The sequence below is a fragment of the Podarcis liolepis genome (assembly GCF_965112155.1).
Source record: "Podarcis liolepis genome assembly, chromosome: Z".
NCBI lineage: Eukaryota > Metazoa > Chordata > Lepidosauria > Squamata > Lacertidae > Podarcis > Podarcis liolepis.
This window is the reverse complement of record NC_139570.1, coordinates 37551070-37568210: the sequence shown is the minus strand read 5'-3', so window position 1 is coordinate 37568210 and position 17141 is coordinate 37551070. Positions and strand designations below refer to the sequence as shown.

The 17141-nt window shown below is 44.5% G+C and overlaps 1 protein-coding gene across 15 annotated transcripts in view; it reads left to right on the top strand.

The window, feature by feature from the left end:
* NUP214 (nucleoporin 214) overlaps nucleotides 1-17141 on the top strand; it is an 80662-nt gene that overhangs the window by 47507 nt on the left and 16014 nt on the right. For all 15 annotated transcript variants that reach the window (XM_083485478.1, XM_083485481.1, XM_083485476.1 and 12 more), the window contains 5 exons: nucleotides 4204-4312; nucleotides 9365-9470; nucleotides 11811-11872; nucleotides 12785-14539; nucleotides 16864-16934. In XM_083485478.1, the coding sequence (XP_083341604.1) occupies nucleotides 4204-4312; nucleotides 9365-9470; nucleotides 11811-11872; nucleotides 12785-14539; nucleotides 16864-16934 (2103 nt within the window). The remainder of the gene's footprint in view (nucleotides 1-4203; nucleotides 4313-9364; nucleotides 9471-11810; nucleotides 11873-12784; nucleotides 14540-16863; nucleotides 16935-17141) is intronic.

Sequence of the window (17141 nt, the reverse complement as noted above, 5' to 3'; positions counted from 1 at the left end):
CCTGCCAATTGCTTGCTTCCTAGCACAGTGCAAGTCAAAAGCTGCAAGATAGCATAAAGCAGTCAGGGAGGAGTTTGGTATAGAAGAAGGGAGGCAAATTGCTAACCCTCCTTTTTTCTTCAAACTGAAAGGCACAGGAAAACTTCAGGATAACGTAAGTAAGAAAACTCAAGTCTCAGAGCTTATTTAAATTTATTGTTTATTATAACCATGATCAGATTAATTCTGTTTTCGAACCCTTAAAAGCAATCCATCTGTCACAATCCAAGTTGGGAAATGGGACCGAATAGTGGCATAATTTTGGGGAGATATGCCAATTTTCTCCCATTGTTTCAACTGCCTTTCGTAAGCCCCATGAGCAAGGGTTTTTAATGCTCAGTCTCTTACAGACTGCACAAACTCAAGCTTTCTTTAATTTTAATTTTTCATTTTCAACTTTTACATATATTTTTAACAAGAAAAACAAAGTATTTACAAATCTAATTTACCTTCCCCTTGACTTCCCTCCCCTCCTTTCTGTGGTTACTTATTCTATATCTTTTTATTACTGCATATCCAATTCAAATATATTCATTTTCCCTTATCTTCCACTTAATTATCTCTTACTGAATGTGTTTATATCAGTCCCACTAATGTTTTGATTTTTTACAGTATATCTTCAAATAATAAAATTTCCCCACTCTATTTTTAAAAGTCTTTCTTCTTGATTTCTTATTCTTCTGGTGAGTTTCACTATTTCTGCATACTCCATTAATTTTAATTGCCAATCTTCTTTTATAGGAACTGTTTCTTCTTCCATCTGCGGGCATAAATCATTCAAGCAGTTGGGGTAGCATACATAAACTTTTCCCCCCTGTCCCCTGGGTACTTCTCCATCAGTTATACCTAAAATAAAAGCTGCTGTTTTTTTCACAAAAGTTATCTTCATCATTTTTTAAAACTCATTATAAATCATTTCCCAGAAAGCTTCTTTCTTTCTTTCTTTCTTTTTAAAGTTATGTATTGGCATTCATAGATAAACAAAAATACATACCAATTGCAAAGTATCTTTCTTTAATATACTAAAAGAGCTACTTAGTCTAAAAAAGAACAGTTAGAAAGAAGAAAAGAGAAGAGGACAGACTTAGAGAGAAAGTAAGAGAAAAGGGAAAGAGAGAAAAAAACTAAAGAAATGTGGAAAAGAGTAAAACAACTTCCAGTTCTTTGTCCTGCAGCTTCATATGATATTCATTTGTTAAAATCCAACCATTCTGTGTTCAGTAAACCACTGTTTCTATCTTCAAATCCTGATATTACAAGTTCAGTTTCCTTAAGGTTGCCATATTTCAGAAAGTAAAAACAAGGATACCCCGAAAGTTGTGTTGCTTTTTGTTTTTTAAAAAAGGAAACCCCCAAAATTGTTGAGCTTCTCTTCCCCACCCCACCCCCGACAAACTACAAAACACCACATTTCAGAAATCTTCCACCTCCCCCCCAGACATCAATTCCACCTTTGAAATTCTGGTAATGTCCAGGAAGATCCAGATATATGGCTACCCTAATTTTCTTACCATGCAAATTTCTGACAAATGTCAAGAACATTTCTCTCTCTCTAATTAAGCATGTTAACTTTGCTATCTCAGCCAGATCCAATAATTTTATCAGCCATTCTCCTATAGTGGGTAATGCTGTATCTCCCCATCTTTATTCGTAAAGCACACTTGCTGAGTAATCATATATTGGAGTAATCTTCCACAATCTTGTTCTAATTGTGTATCCATTAGCTCTAAGAGGAAAAGTTCTGGCTTAAATTGAATATTAGCCTTTTAAAATCTGCTGTATATATGCATGTATGTATGTATATATGTTTGTGCAGCCAATATTTTTTAGCTTTTTTACATGTCCACTGGCATGATAAAAATGTCCCTTCATGTTCTTGGCATTTCCAGCAAACGTTTGAAACATCTTTATGAATTCTGAATAGTTTCTCAGGAGTTAAATACCAAATATTATTTTATAAAAATTCTCTTTAAGATTGTAACACAATGTCATTTTTAAACCCCTTAGTTCACATATGTTCCCACTTTTCAAAGGGTCTTTATTTAAAAAAATTACTTGGTTACGTACATACATTTTCTCAATCTTCAGATCTTAAAGTCCTTTCTACAGATCCATCATATCTGATATGAGGTGGGGAAAGAGTAGGGGGTGGTAGACTTTCATTCTTTTACATAGTGTATGTGCAAGATTTCTGTGTTCGTGTCACTTGGGTAGGTTCTCTTTTTATTCACTTACTAGTTTTCATTGGACTTGAGAGAGGTTGTGGGGTCTAGGGCATGGCTGGTTTCCTCCAGTTGGCTGCAGTGAGTTTTGCTGGCATCTGTATGAGAGGGAGGGGTTGTTGGGTCAAGTTAGCCATATTGATTCTTATGCTAACAGTGCATTCTTGTTGTTGTCTTCTTGGGCTGTGTGTGTAATAAAGGGGAGCCACACCAGGGTGAAGGCATCGTCTTTTTATTTGTCCCCGTGTTATTTTCGGTTTGTTGGTTAGCTTTTCTAGTAAGGGTGTTTCCCATACAGTTTGGTGCTGGAGGTCCATGTTCACTTTGCCTATCATCTGTTTTCTGTGAAAAGCTTGTGGTGAAATATATACAGGTGTCTTTTGGCACAACCTAGGTATGCATGTATCCCAAATTCTAGCAAACACAAGCTCTCAAATTCCTTGACTCAGGCTGCAAAAAAAAATTATTTACTCAGAGAAGTCCCACACATGACAGAGAACACAAATACCACACACACACCACTATGTCCAAGGTTTGTCTCAAGAGGTAACAGACAGCAGATTAGGTTCCTCGACCAACACCATGTTTTTCCAGGACCAGAGTAGACACGATTACAAGTTAGGGAGGGGGACCAAGACACCTGGACTTTGCAGTCTGCTGAAGACTAGTCATTCAAGTTTCATGATTTCAAGACCTACAGCCACAAACAATATGCTTATGGACTTCCTAATGTTGGTGAACTGTGGCTCCCATCAGTCCCTGCAGCTCGCATGGCCAATGGCCAGGAATGATGGGAGCTCTCACTCAGCATTGTCTGGAGGGGATTCCTAAACTTTGGTTTACCAATTACAAAGGTGATATTGGCACAGATTTAGGGCATGATAGCTTCTTGCTGAGGCCTAATAAATGGTAACATGATACCATTTCAGGTGCACTTCAGAAGACATTGCACCAATTCAGGGAACAATTCAGGTAGAATTTTGGGATATTGAACTGCAGAGGAGCCCACTACCTCTTTCAGGCTTCTTCTCCTCCTTCTCCTCCTTCTCCTCCTCCTCCTCTATCCCATCTTGTCCCCAGAACTGGGACTCAAGCTGGCTCACATAGGTTAAAACAAACATGGATTAAACACAGATTGCTAAAAACATGTAAGATAATAGTTAAAATGTAATGAAGCTACAATAGAATTAAAATGATGTAAAAACAAGTCTGTTATGAGGACTGGCTGCTAACTCCTTTTAGGTGAGGGAGTCAGCCAAGACAACACCTTCTGGTCTGGATGGTCCAGGAGTGGTTGGAGGGCACACTGCCTCACCAGGGTGCTGCCTCTTATTCCTTGATCCACCTCTGAGCTGGATGGCTGATGGTGCCCCAATAACATGGCACATTAAGCCTCCCAACCTTTGCATTCTGAAAGGGCTGTTACTTACTGCCTTCTCCCTGACACACAAGCTTTCTATGTGCAATAAGGTTTAGTTGTTGGTGGTTGTTTTGCATTCAAGCATATTTACCTGCTTGTAGTCTGAAGTGGGTAAGGCCAAGCAGCAAATGTGCCAAGCTGAAAATGTGTAGGATTTCCTAACTTTGCCTTTGGGGCAGATTCTCTGTGTTCCTGCTAAGGACATGTTTCTTCTGCCCTTGCATGGTGCCTCCTCTTTTTCACGGGGACTGCAAACAGGCAACTCCCCATTTGTGGGGGGAGGGGGTTCCAGGTCACTGTGTGTGTCAGCCCATTCTTCCCCAACCCTGTTCCACCCTGTCCCTTCCAGGGGGTGTCATTGGTCGCGCATCAATCAGATATGCACAAAATGGTCGCTGCCTGTAGTTATTTCTTGTCCTAGAGTGCACCATCTATCAAGCCCTTATCCTTCCTTGCATGCTTCTTGGCCTAACTACTATTGTGTTTTGTTTTGTTTTGTTTTTGTTTTTGTTTTTGTTTTAGGGACCTTCACCAAGCTCACTTAAGATGCAGTCTCCACCCAACTCTTCTTCCGTGGCAAGTGTCACCATGGCATCTACTGGCCAGCCATCAGCTGGCAAAAAGAGCACAGGTCAGTTTATGCTGCTGCTGCTGTTGTTGTTAAAGTTGATATCCTTACCCTTCTTCTAAAGGCACCCAGAGCATCAAAAACACAAGATAAACTGTCTAAACACAGTTCTTAAGCAGATGCAAACTGGGAAAGATCTGTACGCAGAAGGCTTGTGGGAAGAAGACGATCTTCAGTAGGTTCCCAAAGACACTAGAGATGGCACCTGCCTTAATATTTAAAGGGAGGGGGATCCAAAGAGTAGGAAACCAGTGCTAGTCCTACTCATAGTAGACCCGTTGTAGTTAATGGATGTGACTAATTCAGATCCATTAATTTCAGTGAGTCTACTCTGACAGGTAAAGCTTGGTTACAACCCAGAGCGAGAAGCAGAAAGCACCAGAGGATCCACCATCTCTGCTTCTAATAGTAAACTTGATTGTTGAGAGATGATGGGACTGTAGCCAAAGTAGAGCCACCAACAAACAAGAACCTGAGGGGGTGGCCCTCTATAGCTTACAGAATTCAAGAAAACCAACCCAAAATAGCCCAATATGGACTGAGCATGCACAGTGGCCAATGCTGAGTGCCTTAGGAGAAAAACAGGAAAAATGGGGGGGGGGGGTAGAATGGAATGGAGTAACCTGGGGAAGGGTATGAGCTGGCTGGCCGGCAGAAGGAATGGAAGTGTTCCACCCACCAGTGGTTCATTGCAGGTCCCGTCCCAACAGTGTTAACATAGAGTGCTTATCTGTTCAGAAATGGCATTTCCCCAAAACTAATCGTAATTTCAACAAACTTGCAGGACTACTTAGTTAAGCAGAAATGTAGAAGCTTGATTTCAGAATGTCTACCCTGAGTATTGTTGCGCGGCCAGAAAATTGCAGACAGAGGGGGAAAGAAGAGGGACTTGGCCTGCTCAAGGCAATTATGATGTACCATGGAGTAAAAGTATCCCAATTGCAACAAATAGTGAAATTGAGCCAGGTAGATACAGTATCCAGCTAAGTTCTACTCAGGGTAGACATTCTGAAATCAATGTACCCAAGTCAGTCATGTCCCATCATTTTCAGTGGGTCCACTCTGAGTAGGACTAATATTGGGTGCTGCCAGCTAACAAGATCTGAAGTGGTAATTACTGACTAGGAGCAAGAACTTAGGGCTGTAGTGGCATAAGCTCAATGAAGACGTCAGCCACCAGGGTGTAGTAGCCATTGAAAGGGCTGGTTCCAGGATCTTTAGGAACAGGATTAGGGATGAAACTGACAGTGTTGTAATGTGATTATACAAATCAGTAGTGCAACCACCAACAGGAATCATGTGTACAGTACTGGGCATTCAAGTCTGCTGTGCAGGGATTGTGACTTTTTGGCTACATAAATAGGTAATGACACTTAAAACCTGAAATGCTGGCAACAATGGGGTGAAGATTTATTTATTTATTTTAAAAAAATGATATTTATTAAAGTTTCAAAGAAAAGATTACATAAATAAAAAAGAAACAAAAAAAGAAACAAAAAAGAAAAAAATACAAAAAAGATAAAAAACACTTAAAAAACACACCAGTCTTTCCATGCCTTACATTTCATTTCCTTACTTCCCTGACCTCCTCACACCTCCCTTTTTTGTATTCCAGTTCTGTTAGTTAATTCAGCAATTCCTTTCCCTCTTTGTTTTTGTCTTAATCCTTTAACTTAATATATTATAACTTTGGATTTTCACCTGTTTACAGTCCATTTTTACCTACACCTTTATAACATTACTGCTAAAACCACTTAGCTTCATTCTGACATCATTCTATCATTCATTAATTTTGCAGTATTTCTGTAAATAGTCTTTAAATTTCTTCCAATCTTCTTCCACCGACTCTTCTCCCTGGTCTCGGATTCTGCCAGTCATTTCCGCCAGTCCCATATAGTCCATCACCTTCATCTGCCATTCTTCCGGAGTGGGTAAATCTTGTGTCTTCCAATACTTTGCAATAAGTATTCTTGCTGCTGTTGTGGCATACATAAAGAATAATCCACATTGAGCAGTGATATGGGGCGATAGTTCTTAAGCTGCGTCTTTCCACGACTCTGGTGCCCTTTTCCCACCCATTATTTCGTTACAGACTTCCTTTAAAGGTTGTACTAACCATTCTTTTAAGGATCTGTAGTATCTAGAAGTCAGTCTATCCGGTGCTGGAGATTTACCTAAGTTGCACACTCTGAATGGCACCTTCTACCTCCTGTTCAGTTATTTTATAGTTCAGCATTAATTTATTTTCTTGAGAGATTTTTTGTTATCCATTTGTTTTCAAAAATCGGTCTACATCAATTTCTTTCTGTGGCCCTTGTATATATAGTTGTTTAAAGTACCTCTGGAAACAATTTCTAATCTCAACTGGGTTCTGTATATTCCTTCCTTCCACTTCTAAATTTGTAACAGTATTTAGTTTTTGTCTTTTATTCATTTGCCAAGCCAACAATTTCCCACATTTATTTGCCGACTCAAATGTCTTTTGTCTCATTTGTTTAATTTTCCATTCTATCTCCTGATTCATCATTTTCATGTATTGTACTTGATATAACTTTATTTCTCTCAAGATCTCTTGCGACTTTGGTTTTGCTCTCAATTTCTTGTCACTTTCCTTTATTTTCTCCAATATTTTATCCTTCTTCTCATTTTGGGTTCTCTTCTTTAATGCATTCTGTTGTATCAAGAACCCTCTCATAACGGCTTTGCTTGCGTCCCTGATTACTCTTTTTTCAACATTGGTGTTCATATTTATCTCGAAATAGTCTCTCAAGGTTTTTTGGGCCTTCTTAATCACTTCTTCATCTCTAAATAAGGCGTCATTCATCCTCCATCTGAAGGAACCAGTTGGTGTTAGTTTCATCTCCATCTTCACAGCATTGTGGTTGGAGCAGGTTTTGGTGCAAATTTCCACTTTTTTTGTCTTTGGTGCCATTCCTCTAGTTACCCATATTTGGTCAATTCTTGTCCATGTCAGTTTGGCTTCAGTGAAGAAGGTTCCCTCTCTGGCCAAGGGATTCTTTGTTCTCCAAATATCAACTAAGTCCAAGTTGTCTGTCATCTCAAAAAAGGTTTTCGGTAGTCTGCCATCCTTAGTGACTACCTGTCTTTGTGCCTTGTCCATATGTGAAGATTTATTTATTTTTAAGTCTTTCTGGATCCAATTTCATCCAGCCTTCTTTCTCCAGTGGAGCTCAGTCAGGTGCTTCTGTGAGGCTCACAAGTGGAACGTGAAAGCAACAGACCTCATCCCCCATCAGAAATGACATTTTTATTTTTATTTTAACAAATAGTACAGATTTAAATCATGAGCAAGCTGGAAATGTTGGGTATTGAATCCTACAGCACCTTCCTTGCTTACAGCACTAGTCCTACTCAAGAGTAGGCCCACTAAAACTACTGGACCCAAGTTAATCATGCCCCTTAATTTCAGTGGGTCTGCTCTCAGCATGCCCCTTTCTTTGGAATTTTAACAGAAAAATAATTGCTGTATAAACACATCAATATAAGCAGTCCCAAAACAGGTATCTAAACGAAATTGAGTAAGTGTAAGCATATGTTCCTGGCAGTGAGATCCTTGAGCCGCTGAGTGATAAACTATTCATCTTTCCAGCCTTGCAGTGTAAGTCTCTTAGCCAATGCAAGAGTTTGCAGAACCCACTCTTGCCGCATTTTGAACATTTGTTGTTATGGTGACACTTTCGAGAGATGTTTGCCCAAGGTCTCTTGATAGCTTTTGTATGCAGTTAAATAAATAAAAATACACAGTGCTATTACCTCTTGGGAGGTAGTGGCTGTCAGCCTCCCTGTTCATCACCCCTCCTTCCAGTGCATACGCAATCCAGACTGATTCTTGCTTTGGTTAGGTAACCACTCAAACTGAAATCATTTTTATTACTGGCATTGGCAATACTTTTTTGTCGTGCAAGGAAGGAACCTGAAAAAGGGGGTTGGTGGGATTCTGGGGTGGGGTGTATGGGGATTCAGGCCAAACACTGTTAGCAACCCGGAATTGGAAACCATGGTCAGACCATGTTTTTCAGTTCTGAAGGCTGGTTACGGTTTATGTGAACTGAGGAGTTGGGAACATATGAGCCAGGTTGCTGGATCAGGCCAAAGGGTGGGGGTGGGGCATCTAGTCCAGCATCCTTTCCCTACAGTGGCCAACCTGGTATTCACAAGCATGCTGACTCTGACAATAGAGGGTAGAGCATAGGTTTTGTGACTGGTGTCACTGATAGCCTTATCTATGAACCTTCCTCCCTGCAAGGGATATATTTGTTTGTGGGGTAATTCATCAAGGGCTCCATCCGGGGGGGGGGGGGGCAGGAGAGAAAGCATTGGGTCAGGACCATAGCCAAATTTGGGGCAGAGCCACACCATCCTTTCTCTCACCACGCCAACATTCATTCATTCTGTTTCCCATATACTGTTTATTGATTCATTCATTGATTCATTCCTTCTCCTTCTCCCTCCCCCCCTCTTCTCACAACACTTACACACACTTCACACCATTCATGCATTCACCCCCTTTATAACTTCTCTAAAGTATTGTCTCTCACACATGAATACATGTTCATATTTCCAGTGGGGATGGAGTCGGAGCGGTGCAAAGGCTTGCTAAGCTGATACATTTATGGAAAGCTGCTTGATCTGCTTATTGGAGCTCAGTCATATAATCTCTCCCTCTGCCCCCACCCACTCAGTGCCAGTTTTCAGAGCTCTCTGCCCAGAATTTGTTGTCTTAGGCTAGAGTGTTACTAGCTCCTCTATTATTACTTGTCTTGAGGAAAGGGAGAGGGCTTCTTATGGCCCATTCCAGCTTGGGAGGTAACACAGCAAGTCCCAGGAAGAGCCCATAACTCAGTGGCAGAGCATGTGCTTTGCACGCAGAATGTTCCTGCTTCATCTTAAAATAATTGGATGAAAGGTGGGGTATAAAACATAGTAACTCAAAAAGACTTGTCCTGGGAAAGCTGACAGTGCAATGTCTCTCCCCCTCTCCCTCCCCTCTATCTATGGTGTGTGTATAACTCTGTGCTGTGTTTACAATCCCAGGGCAAGGCCCTCAGAAGATATCAGCATCCGTGACTTCTGCTGCTGCTGCGCCCACTCCATCAACAGTTGCCCAGTTCAACAAAGCGTTCACATTTACCACCTCTGTGTATGTATGGACGTCTTTCTGTCTCCGTTTCTTTGATGTCCCTTGGTAGCACTAATGTTATGAACAGCAAGGCACGTGATCACTTTTCAGAGGGTCGGTGTAATGCGGTGGTTATATTCCTGAGAGGTGTGTTAGGCTGAGCGATGAAGGCCACCCTGGCCTCTTAGTTCGAGTCTTGGTTAGAGCAGCCGTGGCCAACGTGGTGCCCTCTAGCTGTTTGGGATTAGAGCTTCCATAAACCCCATGCTGGTAGGAGTCGTAGTCCAAAACAGGTGGAGAGCACCTGGTTGGTAAAAGGCTGCATTTGACTATTACAGGGGTGGCCAACTCCCAAGAGACTGCAATCTACTCACAGAGTTAAAAACTGGCAGTGATCTACCCCCTTTTTGGGGGGTTCAGGTCAAAGTTGTTGAGTTTTTTCAGGGAGGAGGTTAAATGTTGAGCTTTTCTAAGGGGAGCCACGGTTGTTCAGCTTCTTTGTGGGGAGCCAATGATCTACCAGTCATCTACCACAAACATCCAGTGATCTACCGGTAGATCACAATCTACCTGTTGGACATGCCTGGACTGCTAGATTGAGGACCCGGGGAATAACCTTCAGGACTACCTAGCAGGATTGTTGTGAGATTAAAACAGGAGAGTCATTGCTGTCACCTTGAACTCCACGGAGCAAATATGGGGTGCAAGACCGGAGCCCTCACCCCACTTGGGAATAAGCAAAATGAAAACCAGTGCTTCAGAATAGGCGTGGCCAGGTTTGCAGCCTATGTGCACTGCGTGGGAGGTGGAGATGAAGCTCAAGTGAACTGTTGTAGGGGAGGGTACAACAACCTGCCTTCTATCCTGGTTTGGCTGCCCTTGGCTCTTGTTGACAAGGGTTCAGAAGAACACAAAAACCCCACAAACACACAACATTCTATCTCATTACCACCCACCACCAGAATTCTTGGCAATATTTGTAAGCCGATTTCTCCGTAATGGCACTAGCCCTAACGATAGTCCTTTTGCTAGGACAGAAATTGTATGTCTCACAGTGTTTTGGTCAACCTGCCAGTAACCACTGGTGTGCGTTGAGACTGGTGGGTTTGGGAGGTCAGGAGCCCAACAGCAGGCGGCACCAGAGCCAATGACAGGCAGAGCCAGCTAAGTCCTCCCAGCTGAGTTCTGCAAGGGGCAACGCTGATTTGATTTGATTTATTGTATTTCTATGCCGCTTTCCATTCAAATGAATCCCAAAGTGGCTTACAAACAATAAACAACAATAACAGAACACAGGTGGGAGCTGATTGAAGTTAGTAGGGCAGTGCCTCATTTGCCCAGGCTAGTCTCCCCTGCAACCTGCAGCACTGGATATATAAAATCAAAAGCATTCATGCAGATCCAGGCACAGAAACTGAAATGCAGCCATGGAGGGGCTGAATTTGAGAGCATGGAAGCTGGAAAAGATGCAGTGGCCCAGTTAGCCATAACGTAGCTTTTATGGCTTGGGAGGGAAAGCCTGTAATCTATACTCATGGAGGTGACTAAATCGTCCTTTTGCCATCTGGAGGCTTCAGTTGCATAAGCAGTCACATGGAGAAGGTCGCCATGGGGTAGGCAGTTCTCATTCCATCACATTATAATCAGACCTGGGGAACAACCATTTAGATCAGGGTTGCGGTTGCTGAACTACAATTCCCACCAGCCTTTGCAGCCAGCATGGCCAATAGCCAGGGTTGATTGGAATTACAATTTAGCAAAATCCTCTCCCACACCTGATTCAGATGGGAAGGGGTCACGGGGGATTAGGAACCCAGGCTCCCATGTGTGAATTAGGAGAAGCTGAAATTCTGCACTGTGCATGTGTTCTGCAAATTAAGTAACCATGCACATGTTTAATTTATATATGGAGGGGTCGTTCAGCGAACACTTTCATCTTGTCATGCAGTTCAGGTAGAATAGCTCATCATCTCATTGCTTTTAGGGAAAAGCCTGTGTTATGAAAACCTGAAAATAAATGGAGAGAAAGGTGGCACAGTTGTTAAACAGGACTCTCTTTTTAAGAAATTATTATGATGACTAGATCTGTTTGGCCACTCACTGTCGCGTACTTGGGTGGCATATAGAGCCACAAAAAAACAAAAAGCAACACAGTGTTAAATAGACAATGCGTAGTGCAGGTAGGTAGTGAACTATTGGCATCCTACCAAACTATACTTCCCATTAGTGAGAGCTAGGATGTTTAACTGGAACAAATATGTAGTGTATACACATGTACCGTCTTCCCTCCCCGCAAACCTTCCGCTTCCCTTCTTGAAAAGGCCAAATATTGTACATTAATGTTTTTGTTTTGTCTTCTAGACCTGAAGCTAACCTTGATGCAATTCTCACCTCTCTTGCAACACCTGTCCCTCCAGTAGAAGGTGAGTTTTTGTTTTAAAATGGGGTGTGCATTTTGAAGAGAATGTGGCTCTCAGGCTGGGGGGGAAAAACAACTTCTCTAGTCCTGCTGGTACAGCCACAACTCCTTCCTTCTCTAATCAAGGGATAAGGAACCTTTAGCCCTCCAGATGTTGCTGAACCACAGGTCCCATCAGGCCCAGCAAGCATGTCCATAGCAGTCAGGGATGATAAAGCTCAACAGCATCTGATGGCCTTTTTCTTAACTGGGTATGCTGGAGGTTGAACCTAGGCTCTTCTGCATGCAAAGAATATGCTCTACCTCTAAGCTCTGCCACTAAACATAAACCTCCCTGGATATATGCAGTAGGAAAGGAGTGTTGTTTAGTCATTTAGTCATGTCCGACTCTTCATGACCCCATGGACCAGAGCACGCCAGGCACTCCTGTCTTCAGGAAAGGAGTAAACAGAAGCAAATGTTTCAAGAGATTGGGAATACCTGGTTGACTTGACCTATAGCTGCAGTTTGCCAGAAGTTGGTGAGTGGTTTATGTAACAGACTGTGGAACTGATGGTCTGGAAGAGGAGGGGGGAAAGGTTTTTGAGGTTAAACCAAACAATACACAACTCAACAAACTAAGCAGAGGGACATAGGAAGCTGCCTTTGATTGAGTTGAGCTGTTAGGGTCCACCTAGCATGGTATTGTCTGCACTGAGTGGCAGTGACTCTCCAGTGATTGAGGCAGAGTTTCTCCCAGCCCTGCCTGGTGATGCTGATTGGGATTGAACCTAGGACCTTCTGCAGGCAAAACAGATGATCTACCTCTGAGATATGAATTCTAGGGTTTATGCTGCTTTGGAGCTGGGTGGTAGTGATCAGTGAACCTTACCTTTGAAATTTATTTGCTTTGTGTCTTTCTCTTGTGCCTTGGCAGCAATACCTTCTCCTCCAAAACAGCTGAGCCAGCCTGATGCCTTTCCCCTTGGCGGGAACGTGAAATTTGGAACCCCTCTGGAGAGCTCTTTCACTTTTGGGTCCGCAAAACCGTCCAGTCTTCCAGGAGTCCCCATGACAAGCAGTGGCTCAGGAGATCCAAGCCCGGCAAACAGCCAGGTGACCTCAGCCCCTGTGGCCTCCGTGCCTTTCTCAACCTCTGCGAAACTGGAAGGGCTTCCATTAAAACAAGGAGATCACCTCTTCCAGGGCACTGCTGCTGGGGAGACCCTTGGGAGTTTCTCTGGGTTAAGAGTCGGTCAAGCTGATGAGAATTCCAAGGCTGCCACTACCAAACAGCCTCCACCTGTTAATGCCACAGGAGTACAGCAAGCAAAAGCGAGCACAATACCTTCTGGGTTTACTCTTGGAAGCTCTTTGCAGGTCAGCAAATCAACAGAGGTGGCTGCCTCTGTGATGACAACCAGCTTAACATCAACGTCTGGCAGCACCATCTTCAGCAATGTCCAATTGGTCAACACAGGGTCTCCTGCTCTCTTTGGAGCGCCTGCAGGAGGTGCCAAGTCAACTTTTGCACTTGGGATTCAGCCAGCAAATGCCGCAGCAGCAACACCCTCTTCTGCACCGGCGGCAAACGCTACTCTGTCATTCGGAAGTCTGTTGAGTTCAGCTCCAACTGCTGTGGGCACCACACCAACAGGTAAAGGAGAGGAAGATGCCAGAACCTCCCCAGGCCCTGAAAAGCTGCCTCAGAGTGATGCCAGCAAGCTTGGAGCAATGCAGCTGCTACCCCAGCCCCAGGTCCATACTCCAGAACCTCCTCGAGATCCTCCTGCTCTGGCCACACCTTCGTTGGAAGAGGTGGATGCAATCAGTCTTGCTGTGGCAGCAGCGGGAACAGTAGCACCTGCCAAAGAAGCCGTTCCCGCCACTTCTCCTACTGATTCAAAAGCTGAGGTGGTTTCTGTGGCAACATCTCTGGACCAGCACACTCCAGCAACCTTGCCTTCAGCAAGCATGGCCTCTCAGCCTGCCGAAGTGACCAGAGCGCTTCCAGCTTCCTGTAGCCCAAGTGCGTCCATCCAGGCCCCGGCCACTGGCACCTCTGCGTTCACAGCCAATGTCTCAGCCCCTTCTGTGTTTGCACAGCCCCCTGCCACCTGCTCTTCCGGCTCAGCCTTCAGCCAACCTGCAATTGAGGCATTGGTGACCCCTTCCATGCCCCCCATCTTCGGCCAGCTCTCTGCAGCGCCGCCTTCTCCATTTAACCAACCCCCTGCCACCCCGCCACCATCCACCTCCACCATCACCACACAGGCAGCAACTCCCGGGTTCAGTACATCAGCTTTTGGTGGTGCCACCACCTCCACAGGCTTTGCTCAGCCAGCCTTTGGCCAAGCCCCCACCTTCGGCCAGCCAGCCAGCACATCCAGTGGGTTCACCTTCAACCAGGCAGCCTTCGGGGCTGCTCCTGCATTTGGGCAGATGGCTTCTTCCACCACCCCTGCATCCAGCAGTGGGAGCGTCTTCGGGGCACCATCCAGCACAAGCACCACCAGCTCCTTCACTTTCGGACAGCCTGCGGCCACTGCAGGCACCAGCCTCTTTGGCCAAAGTAGCACCCCTGCTTTTGGGCAGAGCTCCAGCTTCGGGCAGGGGGCATCCATCTTTGGGGGTGCAGCCGCTGCCACCACCCCAACATCCTCAGCTGGATTCAGTTTCTGTCAAGCTTCAGGTAAGAAGGCATGTGCAGGGACCAAGGGGTAATGGGTTAAGCGGGAGAGGAAAGAGCCATAGCTCAGTGGCAGAGGGACTGCCTTGCATGCAGAAGGTCTCAGCTTCAGTACCCACAATCTCCATGTTGGGTCAGGAGAGACGATGAGACTCAGTGTGGGCAATACTGAGCTGGTTGAACCCAGTGCCCTGGCTCAGTTATAAGACAGCATCCTATGGTTCTGTTCAATTCAGCCCTTCATTCAGATCCATGAGGACTAGAATCTTGCTTTATTTTTTAAGGGAAAGGTCCATGACTCATTGGTGAAACATCTGCTTTGCATGCAGAAGGTCCCAGGTTCATTCCCCAGCAGCATCTCCAGGGCTGGCTGAGAAAGACTTTCTGCCTGAAACCCCGGAGAGCCGCTGCCAGTCAGTGTAGACAATACTGAGCTTGAAAGACCAGTGATCTGACTTCAAATAAGACAGCTTCTGGTGTTCTTCCTGTGTTCCCAGAGGTGTCCTGTGGCACCTTAAGTGGTATCCCACCAAATTTTAAAGGTGACTTTAAAAACCTCAAGTTTTCAGAAGAAATATCAATGATTTGGGACATTTTTAGTTTTCTCACTGAAAGAATTGGAAATGCAGTTCCTGCCTGGAGGCCCCTGTAATGTACAGGAAAGGTGATGGGGAAGCCCAGGGCATAATGCATCAAGACATTCCACTCCCCAGAAGCACAGCAGGGGGATGGGGTGGAGGGAGCTCTCCCCATGGATCACAGTGCCCAAAGGTGGAAAGCTAATTAGGTTTCAATATACAAGATGCACATTTAAGAAAGAACACCCCCCCCCCGCCCTGCTAATTACCAGGACAAAATATTTTAAAAGGCATAAGTGAGCCCTGCCTACAGGAAAGGGGTCTTAATTACAGGAAAGTGCCTTAGTTTTGATGGCAGGGTGTGCATTTTGAAGTGAGCAGGGGAATTCTTTTTAATACAAACACTTCATTATCTTTTCATGGGAACAGGTGATTAACACAGCTCCAGATCCTTCTTGCACAAAGGAAATCTGAGTCCTCGGCTGGGACTCATTTATCAGTTGCTGCCATTTTGAGATGTATTTAATGGAAATCCAGGCCTTTTTAATTCCTTCAAGATTTTAGAACCTCAGCATTGCTCAGTATTTTTCCTTTTTTTTTGAGAAAATGAGAGGTGATGGGAGTTGAAGCTTATTCATGTACAGGGGGCACCACATTGCCTATCCTGGCTTAATGTAATATGTTGAGGCCATGCTGTACTTATCACTAAGCCCACAATTAAAACCATTTTGCATAGCAATCAAGGCCAGCAAGAGCACCGCAATAGGGGGCTTCCAGATGACATCACTAAATGTCATATACTGATCAGGTGATCAGTGGTGTCCACATGGGCTGGCAACAGCTCTCCCGCATCTCAGGCCAAGGGAGTCTTTCCCAGTCCTTCCCAGAGATACGGCTGGGGATTGAACCTGGATCCTTCTGCATGCAAAGCAGGTGCTCAACCCCACTGAGCTGTGGCACAGTCCTCCTCTCTCCTCCCCACTTCTTCTCAAAAGACCTGGGCAAAGAGGTACATTTTTGTGAAAAATTATACAAGGAGGAGGCCACACTCAACTCGTAAGGGGGGATGTTCCATAGCCTGCTGCACATCAATGCACCTCCTACAAACTTGATATGGCAGTGGCATTTCTAGCAAGGCCTCCTCATTCCGCACATGCAAGTCTATATTCTGTGGTCTCCTTCACTGACTTGTTCTCCTCTAGACACTTTGGATTGTATCCCCCAGTTAACCTGGCTTTTTGGACTACAACTCCGATCAGCCTCAGCTAGCACAATCCAGTGGTTCCCAAAGTCTTTCAGGCCACTTCCCCCTTGGTTCCATAAACTCATCCCCAGTGCTCCCTACCCTATGAAAAGCATCATTCAAAATCTGCATGATTCACCAAGGGCAATGAAAACAGTGCAATTCAAAACACTGTGTTAATCAATGGCAGAGTTATTCAAAAGACAATTAAATATATTTAGGTTAGTTAATTCAACAGAATTGATGAACTTGGTCCAGTGATAACATCTTCCCACTTTGGCAACCCCTAGCCTGGACAAAGGGACTGGCTTGGCAAGCTTGCTCTCATGCATTCTACCCCAGACACAGGATCCCAATACTTGGAAGGGACTCCTGGCATCATCCAGACTGACCCCTTCCCTCAAACTCATATCTTTGGTTCTAGTCCAGCAGTCCTCATTTGTCTTGTGTCTAAATGCTGACTTTTTCTCCCTGGCCTCTTTTCTTTCTTTTTCTCCCATGTCCAGCATTTGGCTCCAGCAGCCCAGGCCCTGTGTTCGGGCAAGCAACCAACACCAGCGGGAACCTCTTTGGCCAGGTAATCTTTCCTAAACTTATCGTCACGCTTCTTCATGCGCAAAAAAAAACCCTGTGCTTGGTTCTGGTGGGAAGAGCAGGGGAACCCCCCTTAGGGGTTTATATATTCCAAGATTATAGATCAGGAATAGCCAATGTGTTGCCCTCTGGATGCTGCTCATCTCCGGCCTCCCATCATCCCTGACCACTGGCCATCCCATCCTGGCCA